We start from the raw sequence: 25679 nt of genomic DNA, 5'->3' as shown, positions 1-25679 counted from the left end.
TCTGCAAGATTGGCGTGGTCAGGACGGGCCTGAATCGGCTAACGATCATGCTGGTCCAGCCTATCAAGTTCATCAAGTTACTTGACGTGCTCGACGTGCTGCGTGTCGTGCAGGAGAGCGGCGAGACGATGCTGGTGCTGCTGGACGACCTGCCACGCATCAACCCGCTGGACCAGGAGCAAGGCCCCGCCGCGCTGTCCTGGCTGCCGATGCAGCTGCCGCGCAACATCCTGCTCGTGGCCACCAGCACGGCGGGCCCGGACACGCTGCGTCTCACCGCCACGCAGAAGGAACGCCTCCGCGCCGCGGACTGCGTCATCAGGCTGGCCGCCGCGCAGGGTAACGACTCGAACCTCTCAACCTCTCAACAGGTGGAACCTTGAGAAGCGTTCAACGAGCTGTGTTCCGTGCTCTTCCAGAACCGAGCCTGGAGCAGCAGGTGGAGCAGGAGCTGACGCGGATGGAGAAGGCCTGGGGGCGCGTGGCGGTGGGCCGCCTGGCGGGGTACCTGGCCTGCACGGAGTACGGCCTAAGCGAGACGGAGCTGCTGGAGCTACTCATGCCCACGGCGCAGTCCTCGCCCGCGCCGCTCCTGCTCGAGCACGGCCACTTCAACTTTTCCACCTTCTGCAGGGTGCGTCGCAGCCTAGGTAAGCCCCGGCGTCTACTATTATTTTTTTAAAGAAAGATAAACTTGAGTTGATTGTCTTTGGAACACTTTGTTGCGCCGCAGGTTCGCTGATCCAGTCCAAGGTGATGTCCGGCAAGGTGCTGCTCACCTGGCGCCACCACGCGATACGCCAGTGGTGCAAGAAGCGCTACCTCGGCGACCGCGACGCCCTGCCGTCGGCCCACGCCGCCATCGCCAGCCTCTTCTTCAGCGAGTTCATCGCGGAGGGCGACATCGCCGACCTGGCGCAGGGCGACGAGGCCCTCTTGCCACTGGCTAGCCGGCGAAGCAGCACGCCCCAGGCCGCCCAGGTACCCGCAGGCCAACCATCCACTAACCTAACTCGGGGTGCATACTTTAGAGGTGGCTAATCGGGGGCTTTGCTGCAGGAGGACCCGCTGGACCGGGAGATCATCAAAGAGGAAGAGGAGGAAGAGGAGGATGACTTCTCCGGGAACCTGATCCGGGAGGAGGAGGAGGACGACGAGGCCGTGGAGGCGGCGGAGCGGGCGGGGCAGCGCCGCGCCGAGCAGCGCCGCCTCCAGCAGCAACAGCAGCAGCAGAAGAAGAGCGACGACGAGGACAGCGCCAGCGACCAGGACAGCCAAGGTAACATGTAGTGGGCGGAGTGGTCGTCTGGCTGGGTTGGGCGGCAGCAAGAGCCTGGTCTGACGGTCTGACGCTTGCGCCCCTTTGCAGACGCGCCGTGCGACGTGTCGTACAGCCCGCGGCACGTCGAGGAGGCCTGGCTGCACCTCCTCGGCGCGGGCGACCACGTGCACCTGCTGCGCCACACCGTCTGCAGCTTCGACTTCCTGCTGGCCGCCGTGCAGACCGTGTCCGTGGGCTACCTGCGCTGCGTCCTGGAGCACGCGCGCTGCTTCCTGCTGGACCGCGCGCTCGAGCTCGTCTACTACACCCTGCGCAAGGCCGGCGACGTCCTGGTGCGCGACCCCCTGCAGCTCGCCGCGCAGCTCGTGTGCTGGCTGCGTCCCGCTCAGGTGGGTGAACATGCCATGGCCCGCAGCACTGTGAACTAGCGCATGGCGTCGAGAAGCTAGTTTGGTTCGTTGTTCATGTCCTACAGGAGCAGCCCAAGGACCGCGACTCGCTGCCGCAGCCGCTGCCCGACCTAGTGTCCCGCCTGCTGTCCGCGTCCATGGCGTGGTGCGACGGCTTCCACGGGCCCCTACTCGTGCCCCTCACCGGGTGGCTGCAGGCGCCGCTGCCGCTGCAGATCAGGAGTGAGGCCCGCTCCCTTTCTCCCTTTGCGAGCCTCCTCTGCCGTCCCTTTCGCTCACTCTGACGCCGTGCTCTTGTCGGCAGGCATGGTGTGCACCCACAGCGTGCGCCTGGTGGAGCCCACGCCGTGCGGCCAGCACGTCATCGTGGTCCCCAACGGCGTGCCCATCGACCCCCAGATGTGGCACATCATGAGCAACGCCCTCGTCACCACGTTCAAGGGTGAGCCGCCGTGCCGCCGCCTCTGCTGCTCATTTCGTCGCCCCCGTCCTGACGATGGTGTTTGTCTTGCAGGTCACAGCGCCCCCGTCACCTGCATGCACACCACGCCGACGCAGCTCATCACGGGCTCCGTGGACCTCCACGTCATCGTCTGGAGCCTCAAGACGTACGAGATCCTCACCAAGATCCAGTGAGTATTCGGGCAGGGAGCACTCAGCATTAGCTAGTCGCGCGGCGAAACCATGGCGTAACCCTCCCTGTCCGGTCCCCAGCGAGCACATCGCGGCCGTCCTCTGCATCACGCCCGCGCTGGGCGGCTCCGTGGTGGTGTCGGGCGGCGAGGACTCGAGCATCGTCGTGGCCAACATGACGACGGGCCGACGGGTGATGAAGGTGGACCACCACCGCGGCCCCGTCACCGCCCTCAAGATCAACGCCTTCGGCGACGTGCTCGTGTCCGGTGAGCGTCGCAACGGTCCAAGTTCCTAGCCCTTGAGTCTTCTCTGTGCTAGGCCTTACTGAGGTCGGAATCTACCGTTCAACTTTCCGACCTGTCGGAGTAACACTGACTCGGCCCCCTGCCCGGCCCCGACAGGCTCGACGGACCAGACGGTGTGCCTGTGGGCGCTGGACTCCTGCCAGCTGCTCAACACCATTAACGTGGCCACCGGCGTGTCGCTGATCGGGCTCTCGCCCGACTCCGTGTTCCTGCTGATCGTGCTGGACAACAACCAGCTCGTGCTGCACTCCACCGCCACGGGCACCGAGATCCACGCCCTCCGCGGCCACCGCGCCAAGGTAGGCCGTCGCGATGGCGCACCCCGAGAGGCTTCAATCGCTTATGTGAATATGAATATCCATTAATTATTTCGAATGCCAAGAATAGAACTGCTGTACACCAGGAAATGCCAAAGAGTACTGGCTAATAAGTGTGAATGTCTGATGAGAATGGCCTGAGAGCAGGGTTGCAGCTAAGTTAGACGGAACGCGACGGATGTCTCGCGATTTGAGACTGGCTTTGGGCAGCCACAGTCGCCAGGCCGACCCTGGCGTAGACGAATACCCTGCTCTTGGCCCACCCAGCCCACCCCGACGCCGCTCGCCTGACGAGGCCGTGGCGGCCGTTTGCTTGCAGGCGCGGTCGCTGTGCCTGGCCGCGGACAACCGGCGGGCCGTTTTGGGCGGCGAGGACGGCAAGGTGTACGTGTTCGACCTGCACTCGGGGTGGCTGGAGCGCACCCTGGACACCCACACCAACGCGGTGACGGGAGTGTGCTGCACGGAGCGCGACGACTTCCTCCTCACCGCGGGTACGTTCGCCTGCGCGCCCCGCCCACCTCGCTGGAACGCCATGACACCACGTTCGTGCTGATTGCAGGGGGCAACGTGGTGACGCTGTGGAGCTTCCGCCGCGACGAGGCGTCCGCGGCCGCGGGCGTGGCCGGGATGCCCGGCGTGGCCGAGGTGGCCGTGTCGCTGGGCCCCGTGGCGGCGCGCCACGCCAGGAAGATGTCGCGCAACAGCCAGGTGCACACGGCGCCCATCACGTGCATGGAGGTGTGCAGGGACGGCACCACCGCGGTCACCGGCTCGGTGGACAGCCTGGTCAACATCTGGCTGCTCAACCCCCCCGAGCTGCACGCCACGCTCGAGGGCCACATCGCCTCCGTGACGGCGGTGTCGTTCGCGCCCAACGGCCTGTTCTGCATCTCGGGCTCCGAGGACAAGACGGTGCGCGTGTGGGGACTGACGCTGGGCCAGTGCGTGGCCACCTTCAAGGTAGGCTGTCGGTCTGTTGGCCTGTGTGGCCTGCTGGTGGTGGGTGCTTGACCGTGGTTGCTGCTGCAGGGCCACCAGAACGCCGTGACGTCCGTGTGCGTGCTAGCGGACTCCCGCCGCGTCGTCTCCGGGGACCGCGCGGGGCTGCTCGCCGTGTGGGTGGCTGACGACGCGTCGCTGCTGCAGACTTGCAACGGCCCGGGCTCCAGCCTCGCCGTCACCCACGACATGAAGTTCGTCGTGTCTGGGGTGGACGACACAAGGTAACAGCACTGTGGGGGAGAGTAGATGCTAACTGGTGCTAACTGTTGCTAACTGGTGCTAAGTGGTGCTAACTGGTGCCTGCTCAGCCTGCGCATCTGGTCGCTGACGCGCGAGGACGAGCGCTTCTCCGTGAGCCACTCGCAGGAGGTGACGTGCCTGGCGCTGAGCTCCGACTCGTTGCACCTCATCACCGGCTCCAGGGACACCTCGCTCAAGGTGTGGCAGCTGGCGGGCGGCAAGCTGGCGCAGGTGCTGGTGGGCCACACGGACGACGTGACGTGCGTGTCCGTGTCCGTCACCAACAAGTCGCTCGTCGTGTCGGGCTCCAAGGACGCCAACCTCATCTGCTGGGACATCAACACGGGCAACGACGTGCAGACGCTGAGCGGACACCTGGGCTGCGTCACGTGCGTGCGGGTGTCGGGCGACGGCACGCTCGTCGTGTCGGGTGAGTGACTGTGACAGGCGGCTTGCTTGCCGGCACCCAGGACGCGGCCTGACCGCCAGCCTCTGCTTGCAGGGTCCGAGGACAGGACCATCATGGTGTGGGACGTGAACAAGGGGACGCCGCTGACCGCCCTGGTGCTGCATCAGCCTATCTTGGGGCTGGCCATGGCGTCGGACGCGTCGCGCATCGGCGTGCAGCTGCTGGACTCCCGCTCCATGCTCATCGTCTTCCTGCACAACACCCCCGCCACCTACGTGACGCTGCCCGCGTACGTCGCGCCCAAGGAGATGGAAGGTGCGTGACCGCGACCGCAGCCCTCAGCGGCCTTCAGCCCGAGCGGCAGGCCGTGCCGCCGCGCGCGGTGGACGCTGGGTGGCCTGCTGCCCAGGCGCTCGGCTCTCGGCGCGCTCCGCCTAACACTGAGTTCTGGTTCTGCCCACAGACCTGCGGCCCCCTCTGCCGAAGCGGGCGGGCCGGCGGCTGCTTAAGAAGGAGGTCTCGCTGGACACCTACACGTGGCAGAAGAAGTACGGCCAGCTGACGTCGTCCATCATGATGGCCGCCGTGGACGAGCGGCTCAAGCGCCGTTTCTCCGTGTCCGCGTCCATGGAGGAGATCTCCAAGTGCAAGGCCGCCGCGGTAAGCTTAAGAGCTAATTCAACTGCCCAATTTGGCCGTCTCCTGTATCCCACACTTGAGACGCAAACAAAGATGTGCCGAGCAACGGATTGTGTATACCTTTTTCCTGCTTACAGCCATCGTCCGGGATGCCGGGTCCTGAGCAGGCCGCGCTGGCGCAGTCCCAGCATTTTGATCAGTTGGAAGCCCTTTGGAACCAGCGCTCACCTCCTCAGCGACGGAAAAACCAGGTACACAGTCAGAACCAAAACCCTTGGCTTCCCGTACGGACAGATGGTGAACAGATGTGTAAAGTGCTCTTTTCGTTTCTATTGATTCCAGCTCAAGAAACAAACATCACTTTCAAGTTGTCGGGATATCCTAGATCAAGATACAGATATCACCTATGAAGAAGGTGAGCTACACAGTCAATGTTTCCAAAATGGTACATTTGTAAGTACTATTGTGTTGTACTATATGCGCCTGAACCTTGTTTGTTTCAGGTGATTGAAGAAACCCAGTCCTTCCTTGAAAACAAGAAATTTCACAATTTACGGTGCAAAACATTACACCGTCCAATCTAATATACCTTCCTATGTTCGTTAAAGAGAATATTAATGGCCAAATAATTTTAACATTGTTTGGAGTGGATGCAATTCCAACCCTTTTTTTGGAACTCCCATGTCCCTAGCCCTGGGATAGCAAATGTGATAAGACAACTTATTGAAGACTTGCAGAAAATATCACTATGCTTTGAAACGATTTTTCTCGTTGGTGATGCTATTGGTTGAATTATCAAATTATACAAATTGTTGCCTTTATTGTATTTTACCTTTTCTGTTTTATTTTGTTTAACTTTCTTCAGTGGTCTCAGAAAAGATACATAGCCATAAAATTAGATTGAAAATGTTTATCATAGATGTACATAGCTATTATATGAGTGATTGCACAAACACTGGAGAGGTAGGTCCTATAACTAATTGAACGCCATTTTTGCCTCTCTGATATTATGTTCAGTTTCGGGTAATGGCAGTGCCAGTTGTCTAAATGTACATAACTTTAATTTTTCTTGACAAAGTATTAGTATATCTTGAGCCCTTTATGGTACAACGTATTTCTCGTGCTGTGGTAACGCTTAATTCTGAGTTCCAACAAGAACCAGTATTATAGAGTTGTCACAGAAATTAAAGCCCAGTGTGTAAAGGGCACTGATCACTTTAGCTAGTTATTTCAATATCACTAAATAGAAACCTATTTATGAACTACTGACATAAAATTATTGTTGTTTTACCCTTCTAGATATTAGGTCCTTTTCTATAATGTTTGTATATCTTTGTCCCTCTTATTTTTATCTTCTTTCCCTCTTTAAGACTGATGAGACCAAAGAGAGCCCTTCCTTTTTGGTTTGATAATCTTTCCCTATTTTCCCTAACTCTGTCCTATTCTCCCCTATCCTAATGTAAATGTACTTATTTTGTGATCTGGACAAATTTTGGCAATCATATTTGTGATTGATGTCTCCTTTAATTTGCATTGTGCTTAAGATATTTAACTGTGTACCTGTGTTCTATCCCATTATAGCTGTGCACAAATAAAAACGTTGTTTCTTTTGTGTGACTGCACTACAGTTAAAAGTTTATGTAAATTTTTAAAATTATTTGCTATTAATTTCCTGACATGGTCTGTGATAGAGTGCCCAAAGTGTAGCAATAATTTAAAACATTACTTACTAACATTTCATAGATCCCTGTTCTAGAAATGTAAATCCCTGTGATGGATTTGTATCACTGTTGCCAATGCTTTTAGATCTCCCTGTCTCAGAAACTCTTTGTATCCTGTGTAGGGAAGTCACAAACTCTTTCTTACTTCACCCTTTAAGACTTTCAGTGGAATGGTAAATGTAAATGTAGTATAACTACTTTCCTCTAGATGTAAATATTCCTATATTCTTGTGAGGTATTTACAGTAGAAAATGGATGTCTAGAGTATTGCATTTATGTGATGTGAAACTGTTTCAAACTTCTTTATTTGGAATTTAATCTGTGTGCTTAATTTCGTGTGTAGCAAGAAGGAGGAGGAGCTGATACAAGCTCAGGGCTTCATCAAACAAAGGAATCCTCCATTTCTGTGATTCGATAACATTTCAGTTTTGAGAATACGTCGGCAATAATAATTATGTGTAAAACATTCCTATGTGTGAGTTTTAACTATCAGACAAGTTGTAATGTATTGTCATGTAGATATTTAGGAGAATTGACAATCAATAAAAATTGAAATATGGCCCTTGACTTGAAACATTTATTCAATAGTGCCATAAAAATGGCCTTTGCGTGATTATGAGGCGAGCGGTACATAATGAAAAGTCAATTTTCTTGAGAGAGCTGCCCTTCCCGCTCGGGAGGCGGTGAGCGGAAACGGTGAGCCATGTTCGTTGTGTTGCCTGCGTGGGCGCCAGAGTGGCCGCGGTGCGCGGCAGCCTACGGCAGCCCGGCTCCTCCGTTCAGTGCATCATCTTCTCGGCGTGGTACTTGCCGGCCATGTCCTCCTCGGGGTGGGCCGCGTTCCACTCGAGCGAGCGCAGGATGGCGACGGGCACCTGGGGCAGGTGCGCGCCGACGGGCCGGTAGCCCATCTCGTCGGCCACGTACTCCACCTTGTAGTTCTCGCCCTCGGGGCTCATCCACTCGTAGGCGCCCTGCACCTTGGCGGCGTCCTTGTCCATGGCGTACTGCTCCATCATGGCGATGCCGTTGTTGGTCCTGAAGCGGTACATGTAGCGGCCGGGCTCGCTCATGTCGACGGCGTGCTCCACGATCTCGGCGTTGGCCTCCCGGCCCATGGCCTGCGCGGGCTGTCCCCACCGGGCCTCAGCCATAGGCATGGCCTTGTGCATGTGCATGGGCATGGCCGAGTGCATGTGCACGGGCATGGCCGAGTACATGGGCATAGCCTTGTGCATGGGCATGGCCTGGTACATGTGCATGGGCATGGCCGAGTGCATGGGCATCACGGACATCATTGGCTGCACGGCGGCGTCGGCGACGAGCACCAGGGCGGCGACGATCTGGAAAGGCGAGGCGACTGAGTCTCTTCTGGACAATGGTAGGGCCGTAGAGTACCCGGGTCGCTGGGGGTTGCACTCACCACACACTTCATGGTGATGCTGAGTGGTTGCTGGTCACGGGGCGACTGTTGCCGGACGTCCGAATTCCGCTCCTTTTATATTACGCGCTATTTGGGTATTTGGGGGCGGTACTGTACTGTGCGGGTCGCAGAGGTGACCCTCCGGAGCACGACGTCCAGTGGCCCGCCGCTCGGCCCGCCGGGTTACCGCGGTGTCCTACGGCCGTCTGACCCCGTGGGGCGGGCGTGATGACCCGAGCACGGCTGGCGGCTGGCAGGGAGCCGAGGGGACATCCAAACCCATCACGCCTCATATGTAAACAGATTCTATAATGAAGGCAGAAGACAAGCACACCGGAAAAAACCGAGTTTTTGATGCAACGACGCTTTAAAAAGACACCGGTCCGGGTCAAAGACGTCGGGATTCAAACAAATTTCACAAAATTAAAATTGGATTTCAAAAGTAAGGTGGAGCAAGGCCAAATGTATGGGGTTACTCCGTAGCCACAGTGCACCCTTAAAGCGCGGGCGCTGGTTGGGCTGCCTACCCGCACGGCGCTGCGAGACCCAAGCTACCCAAGAAAGCAAGCTTGCAGCCGCTCGCTTCTGCTCGCACTTTTTCGTTCTTCCTTACGCAGCCGGGAACCGCAAATCGGCTCGTCTCCCCCCCACCCTTTCCGACCCTTTGTTTCAAACCTGTTTTAGAATTTCGGACTTTTGATCCTACGAATGTGTTTCAGGTGGCTCGATATTTTCCGTGGACATCTTTAACTGCACTTGTAACCGAGTTTGTGTTGTAATCAAGATACGCCTTTCCCGGCGCAAATAGATAAAGGGACACCGAAAGATCACTCAGAGAGTCTAGACGGATCTGGCGACGTAAGTGCGTGAGGATTCCGTCCGAAAAAAATGGCCCAATCCCCGTTTCTCGTCCTCCCACTCCACGACTCTCGGCGCCAGTGCGTCGGGCTCCAGGGCGCCGGGGCCAGAGTCCAGGCCGGCGGGGTCCGGCCGGGGTGCCTGCGGCCCGCGGAAAACAAAAGTCGTCCCACAAGTTCAAGGCCAACGGCTCCGGTGCGGTCACAGCCTCACAGCCGGAACGACGTAAATGGGCCGAAGAGCGTCGTCTGCTTTCCACCTCATTCTGCAGCCCGAGTGAATGGGAAACAAGGTGAGTCCGAGCTGGTCCTTGGTTAGGCTACGCGGATGGGTGTAAAAGTGCGCGGAAAGGCAGGGGAACGGTGCTGCGGTCTGCGGCGGGTTCCTCTCCTCGCTGGTGACACAGCTTTTCAAACTTATAGTAACGTCGCTCCGTCCCAGGGCCAGGGCCTCGCTCAGGGCTTCGGCCAGGGCTGCCAGTGGCCATCCTCCAACTTGGTCCTGTTCCGTGTTTCCGGGTCCTCGCAGCCGGCTCGCAGTCCGCGGCGGACCGCTAGACCGCCGCGCTGCAGCGTCGCGTCGCGTCGTCCCCGGACTCCACGCGCTGTGCCGGTGCACTCGCAGGTCCTCGCGAACATCCTCCGGGAACCGGTTCCCTCGGGATCCTCCGCGGGGGGCGTCGCGGGGAGGCGTCCGAGTCGGGGCCCCTGCGTGCCCGGCCAGTGGGAGAGGGACGGCTGTCTGGGCGACGCGGCGACGCGGCGACGCGCATGGCCAGCGAGCCCCGGGTGTTGCCAGGTTGGCACGCACGCTCGCACGCACGCTTACAGCCCTGCCAACACGCCAAGGCGCGTTCACACCCGCACGCGTGCACGCTCGGTTTGCCCGCGGCGCTCTGATAACGTCGTTCACCTTTCGTGACGTCACCGACTCCGGGAGCTGTTACGTGCAGTTCGGCTGCCTACCCGCTCGGGGTCTGGTCGAGGTACGTAGGTCGAAGTGCCCTGCTCGTCGAAGCCGGACCCATCCCAAGAAATTTTGGGATACTTCTGGAAGCGCCAGTGGATACCAGAGCCAGAGATTGGGGACTCAGGGACGTGGGGCAAAGAACCAAACCTGTTGACCCAACCAGGTGGATAGATCGATGCACTTTGAAGCGAGGTAGAAGATCTGTGTTTCGCGCAAATGAAGAATGCTGGAAAGGAAGCAGGAAGAGCCGCGCGTTGCACGCAGGGCACGCAGCGTCGCGGATCGACGCGTTTAGCGCATCGCGGGAGAGAGCTATCCCTCTCGCTCACGCACTCACACATGCGCAGTCGGACTCACGTGGCAACGCTGGCCGGTAGGTTACAGCATCTCACTCAACGAAACGTACGCGTTTGCTTTCAATGGTCCAGTTACCTGACACAATACGGCTTGGGGACCGGGCGGGTCCGCCGTGCGCGCCGTCTGCCCGGGAGGGCCAGCCCGGGCCAGCAGGAGCAGGGTTCCCCGGCGGCGGCCGCGTGGGCCCCAGTGGGAGTCAGCGACAGAGCGTGGCCTCCTCGGGCCATCCCGAGATCCCGCCATTTCTTTAATTTCTTTCTATCAATCTGAAAAGACAGGTCCCTCCTTGGACGGAGGTCGGGACTGCGAGCGCTGTTGGAGCCGTCTTTCCTCAGTTTTACAGTGACCAGTGAGTGACTCGATAATGGGGCGGCTCCGCTTGAGTTCCTTTTATTTCCCGCTTATGACAGGCACCCTTCATGTAAAACTTTATTGTGTACGTGTTCCCCCGCTCACGGTGTGTCAGCGTGTCAGTGACTGGCGGGGCGTGGCGGGGCGTGGCGGGGCGTGGCGGGGCGTGGCGGGGCAAGCGCTTCGCCCTGCATGCGGCTGCTGCCCGGCCCAGCTCGACCGGCCCGTCGTCGAGTCTTCATTCCCTTTCGACATGGAACTTCTCAAGGACAGCGTGGTCGTCCTTAATCTAATCATGTCAAGTATTTCCCTGCGTGCCACGCCGCCGTGCCGTGCCGTGCCGCGAACCGTGCGGCGGTGCGACGCGGGACGTCAGCAAGGTGCGTGGACGCGCGCCCACCGCCCTATTGTCCCCCCGGCGTGCTCGTCGAGGCTCTCGGGCTGCCCCCAGATGGCCCCGGCTGCCCCCGGCCCGGCCAGCACAGCACGGCCTGGAGGGCGACGAGAGTGGTGCGGAGCGCGTGGGCGCGACACAAATCGAAGCTAGACCGGGTCCCCCGGCACCTTGACGCGACTTGACGCGCACGTGTCTGTGGACGGGTGCCGAAAAATTGGCCCCGGATCATACACTGTGCCCGGCGGCCCGGCAGCCCGGCGACTGGGAAGGTGCCAACGTGCCGACCCGAAAGGCCAGATGCCGCCTCGCCGCGCTCCACCGCGCTCCTCCTCGCCCAGCCCGTCAGATTTACCGCCAGCGTCAGCGCCAATTTCGACACCGGGCGGCCCGGGCCCGAGCACGCCGATGCCGGGATGCCTATGGCACAGGAGGCGGCAGGGCGACAGGGCCGGGCAGGTTAAAGTTCCCGGACGATATTCGTCACTAACCGGCGTAGCGGCGTGCCGCGGCGTGCAGGCTAACTACTGCCAGGTTGTTGCTCTCGCCGTCCGCGCCGCCCCGCGCGCCGCCAAGCAGTGGCCGATGCTCGTGTCGCTCGTCGCACGCGTCATTACGGTGAAATCGGCACTGCAGGACGCTGGGAGGCCGTGGACTCCGCCCCGCCTCGCATGCACGCCTTTCTTTCCGAGGCGGCGGAAAAAAAGAATCTTTGTCGTCGTCGCTGCTTTTCGCACCGAGCCTGCAGCCTGCCTGGGCCAGCAGCCGTTATGTGGCATCCTCGTTGCGCAATTGGTTTGTTAATTTCCCGCTAGCTGCTTCGGTTGACAATGGCCCCCCTGTGGCGCCGCAGGGCCGCGAAGTATGAACGGCCACCTACACGGGGCGCTTGTCATGGTTCATTTCCATTCTTCCCTTCTTCGAACCTTGTCTTCATATTTTCAATATGTCTCGGCGAACAGACAAAAACGGAAGATGTGTCTTATCAAGACTTCCCAAAACTTTTGTCAGAACCGAGGGGGAAATCACTCGCGCAATAGTCGGGTCACCGACTCCAAGTATTACGCGTAATAGTAATAGCGTAATAGCCAAATTTCTTAAAATTTGCCCTGTTTAGGGTCCGATTTTAGCCTAAATCTGGATATTTTTGAGCGTAATAAGCCTTCTGTGATAGCGTAATAGAGCGTAATAGGGAGTAGTCGGGTCACAGGTTATAAGAGTGATTTCCCCCTCGGTAAGAACCCGGTGTTCTGGACCAAAAGATACAGGTGCATTAAGAGGGTATTGCCACCCTCGTCCATTGGGCGCACACGGCGCACCCCCACGCCGGCTTGGGGATGTCGCGGTTCCTGCGCTAATGTGCCGTCCCCGGCGGTCCCCGGTGGATCCGCCTCGTTCGCGGAGCCGCGCTGCCGCCTCCTGCTCATCTTATTTTCGGCGAAGCACTAAGCAGGGCAGGCGTGGAGGCCGCCCAGGGCCTGGCGGCCTGGCCCCTGCCGCGGCGTGGCGGCGTGGCGGCGTGGCGGCGCGCGCCCGCCGCAGTGGTGTTCGTATAAAAGCGGCCCGGAGGCGGAGCGGGGCACTCGACTCCAGTCCTCGCCGGCAGACGCGTCCCAGCAACATGAAGTCCCTTGTGAGTACCCACCAGCGCAGCAGCCCCCAAAGGAAAAGGCAATTTGACAAATCCAGGGACTTTACCTTGGATGGGGGATTTTCTTAAAGAGTGAATGTGCTGAGAGAGCAGCTAGCTGTCGACGCGCTTAAGGACTCACCACCGGCCACCCCCCATGCGCAGGTTTTCGCCGCCATGCTGGCCGTGGCCTCGGCTGCCCCCCAGTTCAACAACTACAACTCCGCCCAGAAGTCGGTGTACAGCAAGCAGCAGTACGAGGAGCCCGTCGTGCAGCAGAAGGTGAGGGCGATTCCGCACGCTTTGAGGGTGTAGAAGAAAGGGGAGTCGTAGCTGACGCGCGGTGTGTGCTCTGCAGGCGTCGGTGAGCCAGTACGTGCAGCCCAGCAAGCCCGTGCTGCCGCCCATCGCCATCACCAGCTTCGAGCGCAACGTGCAGCCCGCCGGCGACTACCAGTTCAGGTGAGTCACAGTCAGCCCGCCAGCATGCTGCCAGCAGGCACCGCCCCGGCCCGGCCGGCCGGCCAAAAGGTAACGCACGGCGGCCACGACATTACGCAATCCCTGGACCCCAGTCTCGATTCAAGACTTGAGGACGTGACGCATTTACCGCAAACAGGTCGTGAACCGAAGCAAATCGCCTTGTTTGGACTTGGATAATCGAGTCCGCTGCTTGTGCTGCCTGCCCGGCAATAAAAATAGAGAGCGAAAGGATTATTTCACTTCCTTTCGTGACCTGTCCTGTTTGGTCCTGATTATGGCATCCTTTACGGCCGTCCGCGGGGCGGCGGGGCGTCCTTGCCGGGTCAACAGGGACCGGCCGCGTCGTAGAATGGAACAGAAACTCGAATGCCAGAATAAGACCAGGAGGCTCCACACGCTCAGTACCGTGGAGTGAAGACCCCTGGATCTTTTTCAGTTTTGTTTCAATAATTATGTAATAGGACAGTGGCTGCTGTTTGACAAAAAAATGTATGCGAGGTGTGGTATTTGAACCGCTGACCTTGGACTCTTCGCCGAAACGCGCTGACCTTCTGCTCGCTTGCAGCTACGGCACCGAGCACGGCATCAACATCCAGGAGGACGCCAAGATCAAGGAGATCCGCGACGAGAAGAACGAGCCCCACCACGTGCCCGCCGTCACCGGCTCCTACTCGTACGTCGGCGACGACGGCCAGACCTACACCGTCAACTACATCGCCGACGAGTTCGGCTTCCGCGCGTCCGGCGCCCATCTGCCCAACCCGCCGGCCGTCCCCGCCGACATCGCCAAGGCCGTCAAGACCCTGCCCCCGCTGCCCAAGGACGAGCCCGTCCAGCAGGTGCAGCAGGTGCGCCAGCCCGCCTTCCAGCAGTACCAGCAGCAGCAGAGCCAGCAGAGGTACCAGCAGTACAAGCAGTTCTAAGTACCTGACACTCCCCCTTCCCCTCAACTGTCCTTTCTAATGTAAATAATTTATTAAAATAAAAACAGAAAACACGAAAATAGTGTTGAATTCTTGTAAGACGACCTCCTGAGATAAACTGCACAACAAGCCGGCACGCCACCAGCTTCCGTAGGTTCAACAAGTAGACGGCAGGCAGGGCGACCGTTCCGCGCCGGATGGGTTGCCTATCGCCACGGAGCACCGTTCGCGGAGATGCATCGGCCCGACTCGAGTCAGTCACTATCATCACTTCGGTCCAGAATCGAGCAACGAGGGGAATCTCGATGTTCCTAGCGGTCTGCACATATCCCATTTGTCTGTGCAATACTCGCGCGCACCGCTAGACGTGGATGCTTGGCGTGGAGTACACGACGTCTTCCAGGGTGGCCAGCAGCAGGTCCACGCCGGGCCTGGTGGCGGCGCGCAGCGATTCGTAGACGGTTTCGCCCGGAAGGGAGCGCTGCGGCTGCAGGGGTGGGGGCTGCGTCACGACGGGGACGACGCAGGGCGTCAGCAAGTCCACCAAGTCGTTGTCCTCCTGGAGGAGGGAGACTTGTGCATCACTTGAGCGGCGGTCGGGAGGGACCGAAGAAGGTAAGGAAAAGAGCTCACCTGGACCTGCACCAGGTTCTGGGGTCGGGGCTGGCTGTTGGCTGTCTGCTCTGCACTGCTCCCCACGTAAACGAAGGAGACCGCCTTCTCCACGCCCTGTTGGTCGTCCTTCGCCCTGCGACTGAAAGACCGAAGTCGAATTGTGGCGCTGTGCTTCCAAAGGCCCGCTGAGCAAGAGCAAACTTTGCGCGCCATTACCTGGAGCACCACTGTCTCAAGCCGAAGTACGCCAGGCCGAGGAGGATCTTGACCAGGGCCAGGATCACGAACCACGCGTACACCGGGATGCCGTCCTGGACCACCAGGAGCCCTGTGCACCGCGACAAGTTGTTAAGAGCGTCCACAGTTGCAGTCATGTGAGTCATGTTACGAGCTTTACTGACACGCACCTCCCGAGCCAGGGGCCTTGCTAGGGGCGTACAGGGGGTCCGCCTGGTCCAGCTGGGTAGGCTGGGTGGGCTGGATGGGCTGGATGGGCTGGATGGGCTGGATGGGCTGGATGCGCTGGATGCGCTGGACCCCCGGAGAGGCAGCGGGCACCACATCAGCTGACGACGCGACGGGGGCAGGGCGAGTCACCTCTCTTTCGCTCCCAGGATGCCAGCCCCTTGGTGGAGGAGTGGGCACTGCACTTGGAGTGGTCAACTTGGGGGGGACAGTGAATCTAGGCATATCTGTAGTCACAAACAAGTTATAAGCAAGGTTAACACCGCTGAGTATGAAGCCTCCAGCCGCAAAATTTGTGTGCTACGCTTCTAGACATGCATTTTGTTCCTCTTCATGCTTTGGGCAGGTTTTGCAAAGTCCTCGCCTTGTGCGCAGCCACTCTCGTCGCTGCCGTCATCGCAGTCCCAGAAGCCGTCGCAGCGTGCGCTAGGGTGCACGCAGCGCGCCCGCCCGCCCGAGCTCAAGCAGTGCGTCGCGCCGGCCCTGCACTGCCACGGCTTGGTGCAGCTATTCTCGTCCAAGCCACGCTTGCAGTCGACGCGGCCGTCGCACTGCAGGACGCCTCGACGCTTGACCGTCACCCCTGGCCGTTTCGGTGCCCCGCGTGGCCCCCGCGGCTGGCACTCCTCGAGGTCGCGGTCGTCGGGAACGCCCGGAGCGCAAGAGGACTCGTCCGCGCCGTCCCCGCAGTCCCTCACGCCGTCACACCTTGGTCACAGGAACAGCTGTTTGAATGCAACAAGGGCAGGCCACGGCCACGGCAGGTTCCGGGGGGGCTCGACGGCGTACCAGTAGGCGGCCAAGATGCACCGCCCGTCGCACTCCCTGGCGCCGCCCTGGCACCGGCCCCGGCAGTTTTCCTCATCCTGACCGTTCTGGCAGTCCTCGTAGCCGTCGCAGGTGAGGGACGGCGCCACGCAGTGGTACGAAAAGCCGTTGCGTTTCTGCGTCTTGCACTGGACGTGGTCCTCCGGACACTGCGGGTCCGCGTTCGCCACGACGCGCCGCGCCAACAAGCACACCGCGAGGCACGCCGCCAAGCCCGGGGCGGCCGCGCCTCCACCGCGGTGCGCTCGCAGCATTGCACTGTGCAAGATAGCGAGGCCCCCACCGCCACCGCGCCGCTCCAGCGATATCCGCGCGGCCGAGGCGGGGCCAGCTGCACCTTATCAACATGATTCAGGCGCAACATTTTTTCACTGCGCCAACTTCTATAAAGCAGGAACTCTTGGTTTGGTCCTTGGGTAGGGCGTGAATGATTCTTAGCCACATGTGTCAGCCAAAAACACCACTTTCTTAAGACATTAAAGAAAAGAGGGACTTATTTTGAACATTTATTGTTGATATCGACAATGGTGGTGAGACCCTAGGCAGAGAGGGGCTCGGCGAGAGCCGCGGTGATGCACTGCTGTGCTGCGGACACGACCGGGGCAGCGATGCTCTTGCCGTTCAGGCAGGGGATGATGAAGTCCACCAGGCTCTCCTTGGGGTAGCCCTCCCCAGCCTCGATGAGGGCGTTGTTGCGGCAGTCGGAGGCGGGGGTGTGATACTCGGTCTCCGGGATGGAGGTCAGGCACGCCCGGATGCGGCTGCTGATCTCGTCCAGCTGTTCAGCGGAGTAGTCGGACTGCAAACAGCACCAAACGTCAACTCCCAGAACAAGAAAAGATTGCATGCCACGGTGTCATTGAAACTGACCTCCTCCAGGGCGGGCTTGAGGTCCTTGGCGAGAGACTCGCGGAGGCACTTCTGGGCGGTGGCCACGATGCCGGCGTTGACACGCTGGCGGGCCAGGCATTTGGCGATGGAGCCGGAGAGGGACTCCTTGGTGTTGCCGTCGTCCAGGCTCCAGCGAGCCTTCATGATGCAATTCGCGGCCGGCGTGTAGTAGAGACCTAGAGGCTGACGGAGAAGCGCGGGCGCCGTCGCGCGCTGGCGGCCATTTTGTCTGGGCCGGCCCAGAGGGGAGCGGGGAGGGGACAGGGAGCGGAGCGGAGAGCGGTGCGGTAAGGTGGGGCCAGGCGGAGCGCAGCAGACAACCGGAACAGTTTTTCGGCCACAGCTCGAAAACCGTTCAAGTTAGAGTGGTACAGTAAGCGAGCCGATTGTAGCTTGTACAGAGACCTACAATCGGCTCGCTTACTATACCCCTCTATCTAGAACGGTTTGGAAGCTGTGACCGAAAAACCTTCTCTAGCCGTTAAGTGCGTGCGCCGCCATTTTGTCTGGAATATGAAACAGCTCTCCGGCCGCGCGCGAGGAGTATGAGAAACTGTTGGTGCGCTTATCGGCGCCCGCGCTTCTCCGTCAGTCTCTAGGTCTCTAGCGTGTAGAAGCTGGACGGGCTCTGGGGCACTGGGGCCAGGCACACGTTGAGCCGGGCCACGATCTCGTCCACCTGGTTGAAGGCATACTCGTCCTGCACAGAAAACGTGATGCATTAGGGACATTGCTCCCTCTACTTAGAAGTGAATTCAAAACGAGACTCAGTAGTTTTTTTGTGGTGTCCGCGTTGCACCCGGTTTCACCGAGGAAAAAAGGAAAGAAAAAATCCGCAAGTAATGTGGCACGCAGCTTACGGCGTAGGCAGTCGCCGCCAGGGCGAGGACGATGAACAGAGCACGAGCCATGGTTTTGCGGTGTCGACTGAGAGTAGACTGAGGAGTGGACCGGGCTACTCGCTATTTGAAGGAATCTGATAGGGTACTCAGGTGCTGTGGAACATCTGCCCGCTTAAAGTCAACAAGCCGCCTCGAAAGCAAAATACAGATAGCCGTCATTTCCACTTCACTTCATACTTCACTTTAAGGTGCACGGTCATTGGATCGCACTGTTAATTTCACGTCGTAGGCACCTTTGTGCGCACAAGAATGAGCACCTTTTTAAACAAATCTGGTCATGTTTGCCAGGAAGGCTTCTTTGCTTTGAAACTTGTTGTGATGAAGTAAGTTATGCGGCGCGCCTGTTCGACCGATTTTGTATACGTACTTGAACCGCTTTGGTGCGATGCTACCTGGGTCAAAATAGTTCCAACCAGCGGAGTGCCGAACCCCGAACTCTGATGTCGGGATCCGACGCCCTTCTGCTCGCGGCGACTGCGGTTCAAACTCTAGACAGTCAAATATATCCATAGACCAACTGCTTCATGCCCAGACGGCCAGCGATGTCTTACGCCGCTCCATGATTGGTCGGCACTGGGTCGGCACCTTTAAAACTCAGCGAATGTAAATTTTGGTGGCCTGATTTTATTCAGCCTATTAAAATCCATAGATCCGGCTCATACATGCTTGAGTAAAGCGTGTTGGTGTTAATACCAGGTGGAAAACAAACACTCAGTTGGCGACACAAATGTTGTCCTGTTAAACTTTTCCTAAGGGTCTAGAGACTTAAAGCTTGCCTTTAAAACCGAGCCGCCTGATTGCATTTCTCATGTATGTGTGCTTCTTTTCCATCCACTAAAAGCAGCTGAACATCGCCTGAAAGTGCTATAAACCTGGTCAACAGTTGTGGCGTCGACTGCATAAAGCTGCCTCGCCATGCGAACGCCGCGTCCTGGCTAGTCGAGGAGGCTCGAGCCTTCAAACTGCAAATTGTTTAGAGACCCTCTAAGTTTGTCTGGCCTGTATACAGGAAAGAGGAGAAGGAGGGGGAGGGGAAGGAAGGGGATGGACGGCGTGACACGCCAGACGAGTAAGCTACGAACAGTCCTACCCCCTCACCCCACGACTGGTTTAGGTTAGGTTTCGGGTCGTAGGACTGATTTTCGGTCGTACGACTGCTAAACGGCCGTACCACTGGTTTGAGGTGGTACGACTGGTTTTGGGTCGTACGACCGGTTTTGGGTTGTACGACTGGTTTGAGGTTGTACGACTGGTTTGGGGTCGTACGACTGGGTTGAGGTTAGGTTAGGTTGTAGTATGGGTTAGGTTAGGTTAGGTTAGGTCTGGGTACACATCTACAGATGCATTCTTGGATGATTACACGTCTACAGATGCATACTTGCAAGTACACACCTACAGATGCATACTTGGCTGAGTACACATCTACAGATGCATTCTTGGATGAGAACACGTCTACAGATGCGTACTTGGATACTCTGCCAAGAATGCATCTACAGGTGTGTACTTGCATCTGAAGACGCATACTGAGTGCACACTTCAGTTTGTTGAGTATGAAGCCAGGCAAGAGCAAGAAAATGGCGGGGCTTGAACAACCAACCTCGTTGTTTCGTGGTAACGCCTCTATGCTCTCGGCCCCCATCGGCTGTGAAGTGTGGCTGGTCAAGTAGGGAACTAGTCACATTGCACGGTGTTCCTATTTTGGTAATTTAAAATGGAATTCACGCGACTTTAATAATAATTTCGCAAATTTCCCATTTTGGTAATTTAAAATGGAATTCACACAATTTTAATGATAATTTCGCAAATTTCTCATTTTTTAATTTATGTATTATCTAATCTGGCAGCCTGAGCAACGCTTTCATTTTTTTTCTCAACCCAAATAATCCAAAGCACTTGGTGTTTTTTGACTGTCTACGCACTTGTATGAGTGCGATGACGCCCTTGAGGTAGTTCATCATATCAAGCCTGGGCTCTCAGGAACGACATGAAATGACACCATGACTCGGTATTCCTAATCACGTCCTCTGATTTCGTTCATGACTCATAAGTGGGTGACTTACACAAATTTACTTCTCTCCGACATTGATTCGCCGTCAATTAGTGTAACAACATACACTGTAAAAATTAATCTCTGGCATTTACGAAGGGGCCTTTGGCAAAAATGTGGCCGACTGCACCCTTGTAATTTTCCAAAGATTCTTGGTAATTTACGAAGGTCCTCGGTGATTTACAAAGATTCTTCTTGAAATCGTGAACATCGGTGAACATTCGTCGTGAATTCCCAATGATTCTTCGTTTCACACGAACAATCTTCGTGAATTTACAACTTTTTTGCCACATTTTCCTTTGTTAATTCCGAATTGATTTCTAACAGTGTATTTCTCTGTTTCGTTTCAGGAGTGGGCTAATGTTTTATTTAAATTTCTAAGTTAATTTATGGGCACCACCGCGTTACTTTGGGTCGTTTCGGCCCCTCAAAGTAATTTCGGTGATTTTGAACTTTTGACCTTCAAATGCCCTGCGGGACCACTTCCGGCGGTCCGATCGGATAAATATTTAAACCAAAATACATGTTTTTCGACGTATCACCCGATGAAAACTAAACTAAGTGAGATTTCTCCATTGTTTTTTTTTAATTCCCTCTAGCGTTAGAGTCTAAATCATTTCTCCTACCTAAATGTTCGCCTACCTGTCTATTTCGCCTACCTATATTTCGCCTACCTAATAAAAATATTGAATAAAAATATTCAATAAAATATTGCCATTTTTCGCCTACCTATAGTTCGCCTACCTAATAAAAAAATTAAATAAAAATATTCAACAAAAAAACGAAAAAATCGGCGGCATAAAGTGGCAATACGAAAGTCTCAAGGAGACCCGCCGATCAGCTTCGGTGTTCTTATGGGAACCGGGCCTTCATCCGGCGCTCCCTGCCGCGCAATTCGACAGATTAGTGGGTTCGTATTGGGCTGGCCCACCCGAAGTGCGCGCGGTTTCTGTGGTACAGTGAGAGTCCAGATTCAGAGGCCTTACCTCAGAGGGGTCACATTGGGTATTTGAACCCGCGACCCCGAGTGCCGAGTCTAGTCAACTCCTCTACCCTGACCGCTCAGCCACCGAACCAGCTTGTCGGCGGCGATGTCGCAACTCCTCTTGAGCTGCCGTTCGAGAAATCTGGTCCCGAAAAAATGGTACTTTGAGCGGTCTCGAACCCGGGACCTGCTGCTTCCCACATCATGCTCTTAACCACTGAGCCACCGGGACGCCATGGCACCCGCCCTGCCTGCGCTGGTACTCAATCTTCTCTGGATATACCTCCCCAAGCAATTGGTCGCCGAAAAAATTGTGTGTACTACCGGTCCCGAACCCGGGACCTGCCACTTCCCACAACGTGCTCGTAACCGCTGAGCCACCGGGACGCCATAGCACCCGCCCTGCCTGCGCTGGTACTCAACCTTCTCTGGATATACCTCCCCAAGCAATTGGTCGCCGAAAAAAATGTGTATACTACCGGTCCCGAACCCGGGACCTGCCGCTTCCCACATCATGCTCTTAACCGCTGAGCCACCGGGACGCCATGGCACCCGCCTTGCCAGCGCTGGTACTTATTCCTCTCTGGATAGACCTCGTCAAGAAGTCGGTTGCCTCCGGCGAAAAATATGCTCATGGCACTAGCCTCGAACCCGAGACCTGCCAGTCAGGAACGCAGCACCCTAACCACGGCGCTACCAGGTTGGTATGCACGCCACTAACCTAGCGCCAAACTTCAATAGCCACCCATCTTGCTTGATGCTGGACAAATAATAACTTCGGCGATGGGGTGAGCGCTGTGCGTAGCAACCAAGTAGCGCAGTGGTTAGAGTGCTGCGTTCCTGACTGGCAGGTCGGGTTCGAGACTAGTACCATGACCATATTTTTCGGCAGAGGCAACCGACTTCTTGACGAGGTTTATTCGGAGAGGATTGAGTACCAGCGCTGGCAGAGCGGGTGTCATGGCGTCCCGGTGGCTCAGCGGTTAAGAGCATGATGTGGGAAGCGGCAGGTCCCGGGTTCGGGACCGGTAGTATACGCAATTTTTTCGGCGACCAATTGCTTGGGGAGGTATATCCAGAGAAGATTGAGTACCAGCGCAGGCAGGGCGGGTGCCATGGCGTCCCGGTGGCTCAGTGGTTAAGAGCATGATGTGGGAAGCAGCAGGTCCCGGGTTCGGGACCGGTAGTACACACAATTTTTTCGGCGACCAATTGCTTGGGGAGGTATATCCAGAGAAGATTGAGTACCAGCGCAGGCAGGGCGGGTGCCATGGCGTCCCGGTGGCTCAGTGGTTAAGAGCATGATGTGGGAAGCAGCAGGTCCCGGGTTCGAGACCGCTCAAAGTACCATTTTTTCGGGACCAGATTTCTCGAACGGCAGCTCAAGAGGAGTTGCGACATCGCCGCCGACAAGCTGGTTCGGTGGCTGAGCGGTCAGGGTAGAGGAGTTGACTAGACTCGGCACTCGGGGTCGCGGGTTCAAATACCCAATGTGACCCCTCTGAGGTAAGGCCTCTGAATCTGGACTCTCACTGTACCACAGAAACCGCGCGCACTTCGGGTGGGCCAGCCTAATACGAACCCACTAATCTGTCGAATTGCGCGGCAGGGAGCGTCGGATGAAGGCCCGGTTCCCATAAGAACACCGAAGCTGATCGGCGGGTCTCCTTGAGACTTTCGTATTGCCACTTTTTGCCGCCGATTTTTAGCAGATGATACCTTCACACTTGAAACATACTTAAAACTACTATACACAAATGAAGGTGTCAGCGTGCTTTTACTCTCGAGTCCAGAAAAGCGCGTATCCTAACAATATAATAGGGGCTGGCGGCCGGGGCGGGCTGGTGCGTGTGGCTGGCTGGCTGGCTGGCAATGAGGCGCAGCCTGCGCGGAATTCGACAATCCCTCCTCGGTACAGCGCCAGCGGCACCGGGCGTAAACAATGGCACCCCTCCTTGCATTGACAATCCCTCCCCGCCTGCCACGGCGCGGAGTATATTGCGCAACAATGCCTTCCATTTCGGCCCGGCTCACTCGGGTCTATGTATTTTGTTTCATACACAATTTTAAATACTATCTTTGAAATGAGCCCGCATTCTATCCCGTATAAGAAAACCATAATCGAGTATCATCTGCTTTCATTAACGTTCGTTGAATGAGATGCAGACCAAAAGCCGTATACGGCAAACAAAAAACCGTATGCGGCAAATCAAAAACCGTATGAGGCAGACCAAAAGCCGTATGCGGCAAATCAAAACCCGTATGAGGCAGACCAAAAGCCGTATACGGCAAACAAAAAACCGTATGCGGAAAATCAAAAACCGTATGAGGCAGACCAAAAGCCGTATATGGCAAACAAAAAACCGTATGCGACAAATCAAAAACCGTATGAGGCAGACCAAAAGCCGTATATGGCAAACAAAAAACCGTATGCGGCAAATCAAAAACCGTATGAGGCAGACCAAAAGCCGTATATGGCAAACAAAAAACCGTATGCGGCAAATCAAAAACCGTATGAGGCAGACCAAAAGCCGTATATGGCAAACAAAAAACCGTATGCGGCAAATCAAAAACCGTATGAGGCAGACCAAAAGCCGTATATGGCAAACAAAAAACCGTATGCGGCAAATCAAAAACCGTATGAGGCAGACCAAAAGCCGTATATGGCAAACAAAAAACCGTATGCGGCAAATCAAAAACCGTATGAGGCAGACCAAAAGCCGTATATGGCAAACAAAAAACCGTATGCGGCAAATCAAAAACCGTATGAGGCAGACCAAAAGCCGTATATGGCAAACAAAAAACCGTATGCGGCAAATCAAAAACCGTATGAGGCAGACCAAAAGCCGTATATGGCAAACAAAAAACCGTATGCGGCAAATCAAAAACCGTATGAGGCAGACCAAAAGCCGTATATGGCAAACAAAAAACCGTATGCGGCAAATCAAAAACCGTATGAGGCAGACCAAAAGCCGTATATGGCAAACAAAAAACCGTATGCGGCAAATCAAAAACCGTATGAGGCAGACCAAAAGCCGTATGCGGCAAATCAAAACCCGTATGAGGCAGACCAAAAGCCGTATACGGCAAACAAAAAACCGTATGCGGCAAATCAAAAACCGTATGAGGCAGACCAAAAGCCGTATATGGCAAACAAAAAACCGTATGCGGCAAATCAAAAACCGTATGAGGCAGACCAAAAGCCGTATATGGCAAACAAAAAACCGTATGCGGCAAATCAAAAACCGTATGAGGCAGACCAAAAGCCGTATATGGCAAACAAAAAACCGTATGCGGCAAATCAAAAACCGGATGAGGCAGACCAAAAGCCGTATACGGCAAACAAAAAACCGTATGCCGATTTTTTCGTTTTTTTGTTGAATATTTTTATTTAATTTTTTTATTAGGTAGGCGAACTATAGGTAGGCGAAAAATGGCAATATTTTATTGAATATTTTTATTCAATATTTTTATTAGGTAGGCGAAATATAGGTAGGCGAAATAGACAGGTAGGCGAACATTTAGGTAGGAGAAATGAACAACTCGCTAGCGTTACTGGGCTTAAGCCAGGCGATGAGGCCGTTGTTCACCTGCGAGCTACGCAAACCATTCAGCCAGAGAGGAGACCTCCCCATCGACTCCCCCCCCCTTTTACACTGGGCGCCGCCAAGCATTTTGTGCGTCGCGAATAATGTTTACTTTGCGATAAGACGGAGCCTGTGTCCTCGTCCTCGAACGACATTGAACTAAGTCAGTAATTCTCCCATTATCCGATGTGCCAGATTTCACCGGCTTTCACGAACTTCCTCGCAATGACAATAGTTCGAAATCATGACTATTATTGACTTAGGAATAAAAAAAAACCGTCGGTCACTGTTCAACTCTAGCCACCCAAGGCTGCGTTGGCCGCCGAACCAAGAGAGCAACGACCGGGCCAGCTCGGGCGTCGTCGTTGTCACCACAGTCGGCAACCTCGCTGCAATCCGCCCTTCGGGGTCACAAAAACATCACCAGGTATATCTTCTGGCGTTCCCTCAAGACTGTCATTACCTGTCTATTTCGCCTACCTATATTTCGCCTACCTAATAAAAATATTGAATAAAAATATTCAATAAAATATTGCCATTTTTCGCCTACCTATAGTTCGCCTACCTAATAAAAAAATTAAATAAAAATATTCAACAAAAAAACGAAAAAATCGGCGGCATAAAGTGGCAATACGAAAGTCTCAAGGAGACCCGCCGATCAGCTTCGGTGTTCTTATGGGAACCGGGCCTTCATCCGGCGCTCCCTGCCGCGCAATTCGACAGATTAGTGGGTTCGTATTGGGCTGGCCCACCCGAAGTGCGCGCGGTTTCTGTGGTACAGTGAGAGTCCAGATTCAGAGGCCTTACCTCAGAGGGGTCACATTGGGTATTTGAACCCGCGACCCCGAGTGCCGAGTCTAGTCAACTCCTCTACCCTGACCGCTCAGCCACCGAACCAGCTTGTCGGCGGCGATGTCGCAACTCCTCTTGAGCTGCCGTTCGAGAAATCTGGTCCCGAAAAAATGGTACTTTGAGCGGTCTCGAACCCGGGACCTGCTGCTTCCCAC

The 25679-nt window shown here is 56.1% G+C and overlaps 5 protein-coding genes across 5 annotated transcripts in view; 2 read left to right on the top strand and 3 right to left on the bottom strand.

Annotated features, from left to right (window-relative positions):
* Positions 1–7531, top strand: part of LOC117651170 — a 64254-nt gene extending 56723 nt beyond the window's left edge. Inside the window, exons 11-30 of the mRNA XM_034394976.1 lie at positions 114–339; positions 420–650; positions 734–981; positions 1060–1164; positions 1228–1279; positions 1370–1671; positions 1758–1914; positions 1997–2134; positions 2207–2324; positions 2407–2594; positions 2730–2932; positions 3270–3444; positions 3513–3913; positions 3983–4176; positions 4264–4625; positions 4698–4919; positions 5068–5264; positions 5381–5494; positions 5586–5658; positions 5747–7531. Coding sequence (XP_034250867.1) covers positions 114–339; positions 420–650; positions 734–981; positions 1060–1164; positions 1228–1279; positions 1370–1671; positions 1758–1914; positions 1997–2134; positions 2207–2324; positions 2407–2594; positions 2730–2932; positions 3270–3444; positions 3513–3913; positions 3983–4176; positions 4264–4625; positions 4698–4919; positions 5068–5264; positions 5381–5494; positions 5586–5658; positions 5747–5754 — 3714 coding nt within the window. The 3' untranslated portion in view covers positions 5755–7531. The remainder of the gene's footprint in view (positions 1–113; positions 340–419; positions 651–733; positions 982–1059; positions 1165–1227; positions 1280–1369; positions 1672–1757; positions 1915–1996; positions 2135–2206; positions 2325–2406; positions 2595–2729; positions 2933–3269; positions 3445–3512; positions 3914–3982; positions 4177–4263; positions 4626–4697; positions 4920–5067; positions 5265–5380; positions 5495–5585; positions 5659–5746) is intronic.
* Positions 7522–8546, bottom strand: LOC117651294 (pupal cuticle protein 36-like). The gene is made up of 2 exons (XM_034395163.1): positions 8388–8546; positions 7522–8307 (listed from the first exon to the last, which is right to left on the bottom strand). The coding sequence occupies exons 1-2, from the start codon at positions 8397–8399 to the stop codon at positions 7744–7746; spliced, it is 576 nt and encodes a 191-aa protein (XP_034251054.1). The 5' UTR covers positions 8400–8546; the 3' UTR covers positions 7522–7743.
* Positions 8547–12909: 4363 nt separating this feature from the next.
* Positions 12910–14432, top strand: LOC117651292 (endocuticle structural glycoprotein SgAbd-2-like). Its single transcript, XM_034395161.1, has 4 exons — positions 12910–12949; positions 13112–13228; positions 13305–13408; positions 13995–14432. Exons 1-4 carry the CDS (start codon positions 12938–12940, stop codon positions 14350–14352), a joined length of 591 nt encoding a protein of 196 aa, XP_034251052.1. The 5' UTR covers positions 12910–12937; the 3' UTR covers positions 14353–14432.
* Positions 14390–16505, bottom strand: LOC117651287. The gene is made up of 6 exons (XM_034395155.1): positions 16222–16505; positions 15797–16140; positions 15375–15659; positions 15184–15295; positions 14986–15106; positions 14390–14911 (listed from the first exon to the last, which is right to left on the bottom strand). Exons 3-6 carry the CDS (start codon positions 15655–15657, stop codon positions 14714–14716), a joined length of 714 nt encoding a protein of 237 aa, XP_034251046.1. The 5' UTR covers positions 15658–15659; positions 15797–16140; positions 16222–16505; the 3' UTR covers positions 14390–14713.
* Positions 16506–16753: 248 nt separating this feature from the next.
* Positions 16754–18169, bottom strand: LOC117651293. Its single transcript, XM_034395162.1, has 4 exons — positions 18012–18169; positions 17766–17851; positions 17131–17320; positions 16754–17059 (listed from the first exon to the last, which is right to left on the bottom strand). Exons 1-4 carry the CDS (start codon positions 18060–18062, stop codon positions 16799–16801), a joined length of 588 nt encoding a protein of 195 aa, XP_034251053.1. The 5' UTR covers positions 18063–18169; the 3' UTR covers positions 16754–16798.
* Positions 18170–25679: the final 7510 nt, after the last annotated feature.

The sequence above is a fragment of the Thrips palmi genome, unplaced genomic scaffold (assembly GCF_012932325.1).
Source record: "Thrips palmi isolate BJ-2018 unplaced genomic scaffold, TpBJ-2018v1 HiC_scaffold_5, whole genome shotgun sequence".
Classification (NCBI taxonomy): Eukaryota; Metazoa; Arthropoda; class Insecta; order Thysanoptera; family Thripidae; genus Thrips; species Thrips palmi.
This window is presented reverse-complemented; position numbering and strand designations above follow the sequence as displayed.